Below are 13,465 nucleotides of genomic sequence, written 5' to 3' on the forward strand. Positions count from 1 at the left end.
ATTATTTTCACTTTGCTTTCAAGAGTGAAACCATTAAGAAAACCTGTGTAAGCACTGTTGCTTCTGTAAAGCAATATTATAAAGCAATATCTTATGACAGGAGTCTCTGGACTACCAGATCCACCTGTTCAATTGAATTGCTCCTCTAAACTCATTTAATGTCTATGTCATCTTAAATTAGCTGAATCACAAATCTTAGAAGAAAAGTTTTATGTGATAGACATTCCAATATGCTTAGGTCTAAATGATTATTTGACTTTGCATCAGTAATCAGGCATCTGTATTCCTGCAGAGCCACCTAATCAGCTCTTAATACAATTTTGTCACTGAAAAAGAAGAAATGAAAACAGACAATTTCATTTTTTAAGACATTACTTTGGAAGTACACTAAGGCTGTGCCTTAACAGTATGTTTCTGGAAATACGCAGTTAAAAAGCAGATGTTCCTAATGAGGCATCTTTCTTTAAAACAATACTGAAACACTAAAATGCTATTGCCAGAATGGCAAAATTGGAGTTATATGACTAAATCTAGCCTATTACGTACAGATGTAAGCTTACTAAGTCAGTAGAATTGCAGAACTGTATCATAACTGAATAAAATAAGTGACAATTGTTAGTACTGAAGCCAAGCCATTCTCTTATTTATTCTTTTATTTATTCTTTTATTTAACTTAAAGATGATGGATATACTTCTCCACCGATGTTTGATAAGAACTACTCGTAGATTGCAAGTAAAGGATCCCTAACAGTATTTTGACCACAGACAAAATACTATTGTCATATTAGTACCCTTCAAACATTTCATGTTTTATTTAAACCAGATAGTATTTCAAGTCTGCATGTGTGAGCAAATTATAAGTACAGGTGTGCACATCTCACTTAGCATCACATCCTGCAACCTGCATTGTAAAGCGGGTGGCAATCCTGAGCACTCGCAGACAGAATGGGTAAAGAATTGCCAGAGTTTCAAGAAGCTAACATTAGGCGTTTGTGTGTATAAAGCACCTTTCAGTGAGCCACCGCCTTTTTTCTTATCTCTCCCTCTTTTTTTTTCTGTTTATTTTGTTTTTTCCTAAGATCTACAGATAGTTCAAAGCTGAATTGAATTTTCAGCCTGTTTGAAGAATTCAGAGCTGAACACCAGTGATGAAAGTATTGATGTAAGTTTTTCCCCTCTAGAGCCTTGTACTTGGTATCTGCTTTCACAATCAAACCAAACCACTGCAATTAATAGCTCTTTTAAAGACCATTGCAATGAACTATCATTAGAAGCAAATAAAGCTATGGAAGCAAATACAACCAAAAAATTTGATGTCCAGGTGACTTAAAAAATTGCTTCAATAAGAAGGATGAGAGTATGTTTATGGCTCTGGCAATAAAAGAGATGACATCTGAAAGTCTCCTTCTACCATACTTCCAATGATCACAGAGAAAATAGTTATATGATCCAACATATTATAAGCCACAAAACCCAAGGGTGGGAAAAGTTGAACTAACCTTGAAGGAGAGCTTGGGCACATTTAACAAGGTGAAGATCTAGCCAGTCATTCTCCCTACCACGTCACACGAAAGTTATGCAGTGTTTCCTTTGCATGCAAAGTGGTTGTTAATATTCCTACACCACCCAGATACAAAGCTGCTGATTCTTGATCTCCCACTTTTAATATTGGCAACTTTGGGTCTTTCAAATCATAAGACCAAAAGGTCAAGAAAAGTTTGGTTATTTGTAACATACATCAGGGTAGCTATGTGGAGTTAACATCTATTTGTACAGCTCTTTGGAGCTGTCGCTCACTGGAGAAGTAGGTACTAGTAAGTGAAGTAGTGCCTGACCTCTTCTGGCTACCATGAAGGCCAATTGCTGCAGTGGAAATTCTCATTTTAATGCAGGTAGACCTGCAAGTGTGATTTTTATTCACATCAGTAGGAACTGTGCATCTATAAATATATTAATATACCCAGCACTGTGTCCTTCAGAAGGAATGAAAAACCCTGCATAAATTATTAAAAATTACCTAGATAAAATGTGACTGTATTGCAGTAAGGTAAGATTTTAAACTGTCTGGGGCAAAACAAACGATGTTGTAAATTACAGAGCCATCACTTCTTTAAAATGCAATCTCAATTATGGAGTTATTTCATATTGTGTTAAATAGCACATTTCTCTTAATGAACTGCCAACCTCTGTTCATGTTAATCTTTTTCTTTGCATATCAATTTTTTGTTCTGACTGATGATGAATTGTTTCCTCTTTAATCCACACCTTTTCCAGTTATCCTTTAATTTCCACATCGCTGATTATTTCCTCTGTAAAATAAATCTTCATAACTATTAGCAAATTAATGAAACTAAAATTATTTTGAAATTTGCCATAATTTTCTCAGTATATAATCCAATATATCTCTTAAATAAGGAAACATTAAACAAAACCATAATCAGACCAAGAAAGCAAAGATGGAGGGTACTATGGGATCAACCATATATTGGCTATAGCTTTATCATGACTGTAATAGTTGTTTTGCTCTCTAACTGCTGAGTCAGAAACAAGAGAAGCTTCAGAGCAATAGAGTTTTAAAGAAAGTTCAAGATTTTAAATACAGGGCTTGTAGCCACAGTAGTCAAAAGGCTATGGAGTAACGCTATAACAGAAGCAAGATGTGTAGGAAGAGAAAATTTTCTCATATAAAACTGATAGGAGAACAGATGACTACATATGACCCTTTTTTCTTTTTCAATTAAAAAACCCACTTGTCATTACTGCCCAGATTTTAAATACATCTACAGATTCATTTTGATGAATGGATCTCTCTTGTTCAGTCAGCAGATCTCAGTTCTCCATGTTTTTTGTGCAATTATCACATAATAACTGCATAACTGCCTGGTTCACACAGGTTGGGAATACAGTACAACAAAAATAATCATGAGTCTGATAATAATGAGATCACAGTCAGCACTGAGCTATCTGCAGTACAGATGACATCTAAATCCCAAGTTCTTCTTAAGTACAAAACCCTGAAACACATTTTTCATCATAGTTGTTTTAATGGTGTCGTAACCAACTTCCTTTATTGCCCTTAATGGGTAATTAAGATGCTTTCCTCCTATTTAAAGGCTCACTATAACTCTAACTTGTAAAAATGGGAAACTGGATTGAACCCTCAGTAACCTGAGATGCATTTAACAGGGGACCCATTTAGTGAGTCACACCAATCTCCAGAGCTCTTTAATGGTTTTAAAAAAAGAAAATAGAAATTTCCTTTTCAGCAAATAATCCTACACAGTGCTTCTCAGTAGGAAGAGTGTAAGTTACAGTGATACAGTAATACAGTACTTCAGTAATAGCTGAAAAGACTAGTATATTTGAAGAATTTTAATTTCAGCTGTTAAAGGCAATCATTGAAGGCTGATATAGACAAAAATTCAGTGTGTGGTTCTGCTCTGTATTTAGTATTAGTAGAGAGAAGTTAAAGTCTTAGTTGAAAACAGAACCTTGCAGTTTTTGCAAATTGCTGTATCCGGATAGTAATCCTGTGTCAAATATATACTTTCTCCATAGGCTATGAAACCCAATTGCTGTTAATAAGGCATTATTCTTGCATTGACTCTCACAATGGCAATTTTTTTATCTGTATTTACTTGATACCTCAATAAAACCATCAGATCTATGAAGCAAATTAGATGGAAATCCACGATGAGAATGACAAACCAAATAGATAGGAGAAGCAAGAAGCATCAGCAGTTTTACTAGACCACATGCTCCTACACCTTCAGCTCTATACCAATGCACAGTTCTTCAGCCCAAATGCCAGAAATCAGATCTACCTCTTTTCAATTCTGTCACTTGAAACTTCCTGTCACATATGCATCTCCTCTCCACTCTTCACCACAGGTCTGGGCAAGATGAGGGAAGGTCACAAGCACAGCACATGAAGCCCTTGCTCCTGGGTCCCCTAGCTACCTATCAGCTCTGCTCCTAAGCTCTGGGTCCCTGGATCTAGAAAGCAACAGGGATGGCAAGGGCTTTTTTCACTGACTCGGTAGTGTGCAATTGAGTTTATGCCAGGAAAAATGCACACAGTCTGCTCTGCCGCTCCAGGTCTCCAATGCAGCTCCCATGATGAACAGCTTTATCAGTTTCTGCTCTCAGTTGAAAATGCTGTATTTACAGTTAATTACAGAAATAACTGTGTTTCATACAGACCTGCCACCTACCTCGGATTTGAGCAGTCTGGGTTTCACTTTCCAGGTTCCCACTTCCTTTTTTATAATTTAATTACAACACTGTCACTGAGGTAATCTTCATTTCTTGGTATTTATTACAAATAGAGCCCTCAAAGAAACTCACTACTGACCTTCCTGGGGTGTACAAGAACAAATTCTTCAGATTTCAAAGGCTGTTATCACAGGGGAACAGGCTGCACCCAGGAAACAGCAACCTCCCACAGGGATATGGGAAAGAAATGCCTTTTCCATCTCTGTTCAGTTCAGACAGGGTGTTAGAGGGGCCTGTGAGCATACATTTGGGGTTAGCTGGTTCCCTTTATCAGCAACAGCCTCCGATAACAAAACTCCAGACAGCTTCCACCATTTCTACAGCCCCGACAAGGCCTCCTGTTGAGGCAGCCAGAGCCTGCTGTGAGTCAGCTGCATCAGAAGTGAACCAGGCTACTCCCACGGCTCATCCTGAATGCCAGGTGGCTGCAGTGCCATGGCTCACTGTTCCTCAAGCGCATTGGAAGCCAGAAGATCAGAGGGAGACAGCCTACATAACTAGAGATGCTCTCACAGGCATCTTGACAATAATTTCATCAAGCATCTCCAACAATATGAAATATAATCTCTTCAGATACCATGACAACTCCTTATACCAGCATCGTCAAGAATTGATACTCTGTGGAGCATTTACACAGAAAAACATAGCAGTTATCCATGCAAGCAATCTTTTATGCAATCCAACCTTTCACATGAATCTTCTATGGTTCATTATAAAAAAGTTCCTCATGGGATTTTTACTGTGAAAAAAAGAACATTTTTTTTTCAAGTTGTCAACATAGCTTTAATCATTTTAACAGTAAACTATACAGCAATATTCTTGTCCCCCATGACATATCTCCGAGATGCTCCCCACAGAAAAATCTATATGGAAATTCATGGAATCCTCTTTAATACTCAGCTGTAGTTTTAAACTGCAACTCCATTGAGTATAATTCTCTTTATTACAAATCTCAAGCCTCTTTGCTCCTGCGATCTATTATTAATCATCCTATGTATCTAGAAGGATGCATGGTTTAATCACACTTACATGATTCTTTCTTTTACTACATCACAGGGTTTTATATTAACAGAACTCCAAGAGCTTAAGGCAGGACTTCCACCATAATGCAGGCCTCCTGTAGCTCCTTACGCATCCAAGGAGATCCCCAAAGACAACAAAAAGCTGACAGGAAAAGCTTCAGTGTTATTTGGCGGAGTAAAGCAAAGACACTTCCATTAAGACTGTCATGCTGTTTTTCCCTCCAAAGCCCACTCCCACTGACAAGAAAGAGTAATTCTGACTGCAAGAACAAGCACTAAATCATTAAAGCACCAAGTTCCTGATGCTCTTCCTCGTTCACTTTGCAACACTAGAATTCACTACACTGTTACCGCAGTATGAATATTTTTTAAAGGAACAAAACTAACAAAAAATTGAGGTAGGGAACAGGGAGAAGGGAAAATTTCTATTCAAATCTCAAAAATAAAAAACTCAATTAGCAACTTTTCCTATCCTTGCAAATTATAGTCCAGCTAACAATACCTTCTACACCTGCTGTTTCATACTTAAAAATTGTATTTTGCAGTTCTGCCGCTCAGATGCCTGCATAGTCATATGTTGTGTCTTGGGGCCATGGCATAGAGAGAAAGTCAGATATGATATATAGGTCCATGCACTTACAGTAACTTCTCAAGCCAAAACATAGACCAAACAGGTCTTCAAACTTTTCATTCACCCTCTCTGTGCAGTTCACTTCTCTTGCAGGCAGAGCAGAAAAGACAAGTGGCTTCAGGTAAGTTTCACAAACAAGCAGTTCCTGAAATCTCCAGCAGCAGTCTCATCAGCTCATAGGTAAAGCTGGACAAGGGGCCTACTGCTAATTTGGCCAGTTTCTCTCAGCCTCAGACATGCTACCACTGCCTCACATGCTAGTCAAGTTTAAATATTTTGTTCTCTACACCCATGCCCTGAGGATTTTCTCAGTGCACCCAAAGGTGATGTCAGCATGCCTACCTTCAAAAGCTATGGAAATGTTTTATCCAGAAATATATAATAAGTGTAACTATATATTTTACAACCCAGAAAACACAAGATTATTCTAACTAAAGGATATGAAAGAGTAGGTATACTGTGATCAGATTAAAGGTCCACATTGTCCCTGGAAGGGTCAGAATATTAGGCTGTTAGTGGATGTTTTGGGACATAAAATAAGAAACAAGAAATAAAAAGAGTAAATCCTTCCTGGAAATCCCACATGGAAGGTGAGACCCACCTCCTACCTGATTGTTATCAGCGATTTAGGGACCTTGTGCTGGAGTTCTTAAGTATGAGAATCTGGATGCAAACATAAGATTAGCCAATCTTGATTTATAACAGCATACACAATAGCTAAATGCCAATACCCAGTCACTAAAACCAAAAACAAAACCAAATAAGCATGGTATATACCGAGTCACAGAGCCACACAAAAAGAACTTGCTTAGTCCAAACTGCCAAACTGCTCAAGGCTTTGTCCTGTCAGTGAAGCATACACATCCAAGGGCCAATAAATGGATCTGTATACAGTGCAGAGAAAAGTTAAAGTGACGAAATTACTAACCAAAGGCTAAGGAACAGCTACACAGCCCAGTTTATGCAGGTACTAGCATAAAGCAAAAGCCTTTATTCATTTAAGTTTATAATTGTTTATGGTGTTACTCATTAAAGATTTTTAATACTTTATTTCTACTCAAGACAGACATATGTGCAGGAGAATATAAACAAACCCATAGACAGCTAAATTCACACCACAGGATCAAAAATAATTCTTGCACTTCTTTTCATGAGGAGAATTCCTAATATACTCTAATTTCCTCTGGAATTTTAATTAGATTGAAAACAGAATGCAGGAATGGAGCTCAAGGACTATTTTTCATAGCAACAATTATTCAAGTTGTAGTCTCCCCTATTATATCTTCTCAAGAAAGCCATTTTTTATAGCTCATCCATTTTTAATTCGATAAAGCCTCTATGTCCTGTTCTCCCTTTTCATGTGACTGCTGAGTCTTCTCATAAATGTTCATTTCCTAGCAGCTATAGCACAATGAACAGAAAAGCAAACCACCGTTCATCTGAACAAAGACACTCCTACGCAGTGGAGTATCTATGTCTGGGAGCCCTGCTGTAGAAAAACACATGCCCACAGTTATTCAAAGATTCCACTTCAGCTGCAGTGCAATGCACTGGCAGGCATGAATAGCCTTTCTTTTACCTTGTTTATTCAAGAACTATGATCCACTACAGCCTGCTTTTAAGTATTTGATATTCTACGCTGGGAAGAAGAAATAAGCCTGACACCAAATGAAAAATTTTGCCCATGCTGTTGATTTTTTGTAAACTTATGAAACCAAAATCTGAAGGTCTTGTCCTTAGAGACTAAAAGGTCTTTGCTCTAAGATTTTATATTTATTGTGCTAGCAAAGTCAATCCTATCTCTGACAGAAACTGATTTCTTGATAGGTTCTCTCCTGCCTTGAGTGCATTTGAAAGCAAAACACCCCTAATTTCCATACTGCTCCTCATGTAATTAATCAAATATACAATCTAAACCGACTTCCTTTCCAAGCACATTATTGTGAATTAGTCATTCATGGGGGAAAAACATAAAGAGAAATAGGACTGTATTTTCCATTTTGTTTAAGAAGAGTCTTCTGTACTGGGAAGGTGGAAGATGGGCTATAATAATACAGCTTTTAAATAAGTAAACATGCACAGGGGTGCATACAGACAGCACATGGGTGTGCTCTTATTTCTTATGCCTCCAGTGAAAGAGGTCATAACCTTTCAGACTTTAACCTCATCACTTGTAATTTTTCATCTTGTTCTCTGAAGAGAAATTTAACCCATCTGGTTTTCAATTTTATGAGGTCATGAGCCATGAAAGAAAACCTATCTTAAAAAAATAATAAATTGAGATATATAATATTCTCCCAGTGTATAAGAGAATCTACACAGATGTTTCTGTTAGGTCAGGAGAAACTTTTAACAAACAGAAAAAACGTTAGCAGCAGCAGCAGCACCACCAAACCCCCACACATCATATGAAACATTTTATGTACAAAAGAGTTTGCAACATCACCTACAGATTTTTCAGTACCAACCAAAGCCAGAGCACAATCATCAGAATCTCTTGAAGGACTTGTAATAAAGTGATGCTTGGAAGTCAGATAAGTTCACAGTGTTTTGAACATATAAATGATACATCAAAACTAGTCATCTCAAACAGCACAGCACCTTTAACAGAGGACTTATATATCATTGCAAAAACACAGATATATGAAACAGGTGAATCATTAAGAGATTAAATCTCATAGTAAAATGAAACACGCAGGAACGCTTTCTTTAAGCATTCATAAAAACACTTCTGGTATCTTCCAAGTTTTGAAAAACAGCAACAGAAGATGGTATGTCAAACCAGTTAATAATTGTTTCGAATATTATTTCTCTAATTGCCTTACAATCCAAAGGCCAATCAAGTTCTTGTGGACTGTGTCCACCTGAATTCCTGTTCTTTTCTCCAGCATAGCAAATACACACTGAGCTGTTAATTGCAGTAATGCTAATTAAAAGACAAAAAACCATGACTACATTAACAGTGAAATTGCCAATTAGCACATACGCTCCCTCAGTACTGCTGCTGCATGAAATGTGAAGCCCGATGTGGATAGCAGTCATAAAAATAAAAGGCATTTTTAAACAGCCAATAGGTCACAATTTCAGCTTACTTCAGAAGTTCTGCTAGAATCAGTAGCTGAGAAGTTGACCTACAGGAAAGAAATTCCTACAACAGTTTGTTGAAAGCACTAAAGAAAAATATTGCCATTTTCCACATCTGCATTCACAATGGTTTTCAGAGGAAATAGTACTTGCTCCACTGTAGTAACTAGAAAGTAGCTTTAAAAATTAAAATTCAAAACCAGCGAAAAGGCTGACATTTCAGTGGACAATTTTCCCTTGCGTTGTAGTCCACACGAGGTTCCCCATAAGGGACTAAGGGATACTGAAAGCAGTCTGGGTGATCCTAGCGTCCTTTATTCTTGAAGGAATAATTATTCTTGTATTCTTCAGTCTCTTTCAATAACCATTTAATGCAGGTTAATCCAGATCTCCACAACCCTAGAGCTGATTCCATAAAGCGATTGTGCTCTTCATATAGTCTGTATTTGCTTACATCTCTCTCTTTTTTCTTTCTGTTTTTTCAGAGTTCTCATGGTAAATACAACCGAAATACTTTCAGCATTATCTTCCATGTGAGAACTGGAGTATATATTTGTTTTTTACTTGCTCCCTTTTAATCAAGCATTTTGTTGACCATAATCAATTTCTTCACTCAGGAGAAAAATGTGCAATTATCTACAATGAAGAAGGTGTGTCTAAGGAATAGGGTGGGGGGGAGAGAAATCAATGGAACCATCTGTCTGACATTCCTACGACATTATAAGAGACTTGTAATTAACTGCTTGCCTACCAAAGTCTGCCAGCTTTAACTCCCCCGTGTCACTGATCAGAAGATTCTGTGGTTTCAGGTCCCTGTGCAAAATGTAACGCTGGTGGATGTAAGAGAGTCCTCGCAGCAACTGAAATAAAAATAACTGAAAAAGAGGGGGACAAAAAATGACCTCTGTTAATATTTTGCATATAACCACAGATGATTTCTTCACAATATGCAGGGTGCTTGCATATTGTGGTAACATTGTGTCAGAATTCCTCCCAAAATGGCATTAATTCCCACCCAAGTTTAACACAACAAAATTTCCACCTAAGAATATGTATTTTGCAAGGACTAACGCCATCCTCCAAACTCTACTGTATCACAGATGCAATTTGCCTGCTTTATAAAGAACTAGAGCAATACAACCATGTGCAGAAGGCTCAATTTCTACCAAATTATAATTATATTCCATTTACCCATATGGCCTTAGAGATTAGGTGGTAGCCTGAAGACAGATGTGCATCTTCACTAATTATAGGATACAACAGTACAGGGTGCATAGGGATGGAGAGATAAGGCTGGGGGATGGGACACTGGAGCTAAAGCAAAGAAGAATTTAATAATACAACAATAACACGTGCAGAAAACCTGCGAGTATGATAGGTTTTATCCTTCAAAGGTTTTTTTTAATGGGTGTTGCTTAAGCATTTTTCATCAGGAAATAATAGTTCCCACCAGGAAATAATAATTCCCACTGAACCTAAAGATGGCTTTTGAAACCTACTTATAATAGTCTTTAAGGTAAATTTAGATGGGGACCTAGCTCATCCCCCATGTCTCTTCTAACCCTTCACTAGACTCTGCAAATGCTTTCCATAGAGCCAAACATTGATATCGTGTATTTTTGTAATTTGCAATTATGAACAAAGACCTGGATGATGGAGATCTTTTGTCCTCCTCTTTTCATCTCCTCTCCCATCATTCTCCTGCATTCTTATAAGGCACCCCCTGTGAAAGGCTGTGCTATCCTCATGGATTTTGTCAATACAAAGGGTGAATAAATGTTTCCTAGGAGTTTTCTTTCCAGATTTGAAAAATCTCCACTAATATACAGACCCTTCATATTGAAATATGTTAAGAAATACTACAGTTTCCAAACGGGAACACAACAAGCCTTTGCAAAGCCAAATATGCAGGATTCAAGAGTATATATGGACGTCATGCCTCACAGCTCAGTGGCTGGTGAAATGTGCTCTCTCAGAAGATATGGAAACCACACCAAAGATTTGAAACAAGTCAGCCTGAGCACATGAGAATTTCTAATTAACTTGCAACACAAGCATCCTATTTAGTGACTGGTGAAGCGAGGAGACATTATAAAAAGGGTTACAAAATCTGATTATAAAAGAGAATAAAGGCTGACATTAAAGAAACAGAAATGTCATGTTACTGAAGTTGAAATGAATTTAATTGCATTTCATTTTTTCCCTGAGTGCAGACACAATACACTGTATGTTTAACTATTTAGCCAGGGCACAAAGAGCCATATCAATCACCTTCTTGCCAGGGCTGGGTCTAACAATGTGCTGAGGAAACCTAAGAGCAAAATAAAGAAACAAAAGAAAGAATAGCAGGAAAGTCATAAGTAACATGCACATTCCTTTTTGAATTGTGGTTAAAATGGAATTCATGGTACACAAAAACTATTTTAATAAGGACAGGAAGCAGAAACGGCTTTCATTACAGCCTTAAAATGCAAATTAAATTCTAAGAAATTACTTCAAAATAGCATTTTTTTAAATAGAAAGATGGAGAAAATATCCAGTTTACTAGGCTAAATCAGTGGTATTTAACTTCAAACATTATCTTTGAATATGCAAAGAAATTTCAATTATCATGTTATCATACAGCACCATAATCTTTATAACTTGAAATATATTTGTTAGTGTGGGCTTTCATTTAGCTTTAATGCACAGAGCGAAGTGATTTGATAGGACACGCTAAGGAAAAAAATCCAGCAATTTCACAGCTGAACATAATAAATGTCTACTCTTGAGAACAGCTTTGGAACATAGTTTTATTCCAAATTTGTAGATATGCTGTAGTCATCAAGTACTTCCACAAAAGTCAATTAATTCACTCATATACACTGTATCAATTGTTTCCTCCTTGGAGGGAGATCATGAAAGAGAAGGGGAAAATAATCTCTCTGAAATACACAGGGTAAACTCAGCCATTGTTTTGTTGCTTTCTCTTTTCCTCTTCACCTTTGTTTTTAATTGGTAATACTAAATGGGAAAAGACTTAAGTGAAAACATAAGCCGAGTGCCCAGCAGCAGAGCATTCTGCAAACCACAGGCCCTTCAGGATTGCCTGGGCAGAGAGAACAGTTAAAGAGGCTCTCCATTCCCAATGGTTCCCCACTCCACAAGAAGAAAAGACAAATTGGAAAGAACTGTTTTTGATGCCTCAGGAAACACTTCTGACTTCTCACAGTCAAGTTCCCTTTCCTGTCCTTGAGGAAAGCCAGGGAAAAGAAACCCAAGAAACCCATTCCCCTTCAAGACTCACTGTATTACCTTCACAAGGATGGAAACGAATGCTAGATGAGGGACCATCACCTCTTACTCATATACCTGATGTGAAATCGGTATATCACCTAACATGGTTGTACTCTGATCTTACTTGCTCTTTCTTCCACCTTGCTCAGTTCTGATCACGATGAAACTTCAGCCTGGAGCTTCTGCAAGGGGTTTTGAACAAGCAACTGAACTGCCATTTCTCCAAGGCCACAGGATGGTAGCCCTATGTCCAGAGGACAACTCTAAAAGAAGTCAATGGCAAATTCCATATGCATTCCAATGGGTTGGTTATGAGGGTAGAAACAATACAGATCCATGGTTCTTGATCTCTTATGTTAGTAACTTGCATATTTGCATGGCTAAGTGTCAAATAACCTGCAATAAACAAACTTAGACATCACTTGTGTACAGTTTGTAGTTTATTAGTAAGAGCAGAGGTTTGGTGTTAAAATTAGAATCACAAAATGACAAGGGTCATTGTGATAAGAATTGGAGAAGATAGAAAAAGGGAATGACATTTGTCTCTAGAAGTCGGGTTTTCAGCATGGCTTAAGCTTAGGAGGCTCAACACTTCACATTCAGATAAAAAAAAATAAAACAAGAACCAAAAATGAATACTTGTGTTTCTGACCATATTTATTACAGCCATGAAAAAAAAAAAGCCAAACCTTTTTTCCCCTAACAGTCACAGAGCTCTCATTTTAATGAGCAACATATTTTAATGAACAATTTTTCTCCTTTGTCAATAAGAAAAATGCATGCAAGTAAAAGCATGCCGAGTTTTATGGACTATGATTTTAAAAGAGTATTAGCAGTTTTTAAAACTTACAAGAGAAAGCCCTCAACTCCACAAAAATATTAGCACCTACACAGTCTTTATATAGCATAAGGCCTGGAAAGCTACTTGAGTTACATACAACATTTGACCAAATGCCTTTCTAAACTAACTAGATTTTCTGAGAGACTCATCAGCTGCCTGTATGAACAGCCCTGCTTTCACGGTGTTTTTTGTGCACCTGGGAGGTTATACAACCTAGACCATTATACACACACATCTAATAGCTGCAAGATAGCTCGTATGCAGCAGAATGCTTAACTATCTTGGTGGCCTCTGAATGTCACCTTGGATCTTGAACTCTTCTTATCCAAATGAGCT

General features: G+C 37.4%; 1 protein-coding gene across 1 annotated transcript in view; it reads right to left on the minus strand.

Moving 5' to 3' along the window:
• The window catches only part of CDK14 (cyclin dependent kinase 14), a gene marked incomplete at both ends in the record, with an annotated part of 264,713 nt that overhangs the window by 82,406 nt on the left and 168,842 nt on the right, over positions 1 to 13,465 (minus strand). The window contains one exon of the mRNA XM_080610617.1: positions 9,764 to 9,887. Within this exon, the coding sequence (XP_080466743.1) occupies positions 9,764 to 9,887 (124 nt within the window). The remainder of the gene's footprint in view (positions 1 to 9,763; positions 9,888 to 13,465) is intronic.

The sequence above is a fragment of the Psittacula echo genome, assembly GCF_963264785.1.
Source record: "Psittacula echo genome assembly, chromosome: 2".
NCBI classification, from domain to species: Eukaryota; Metazoa; Chordata; class Aves; order Psittaciformes; family Psittacidae; genus Psittacula; species Psittacula echo.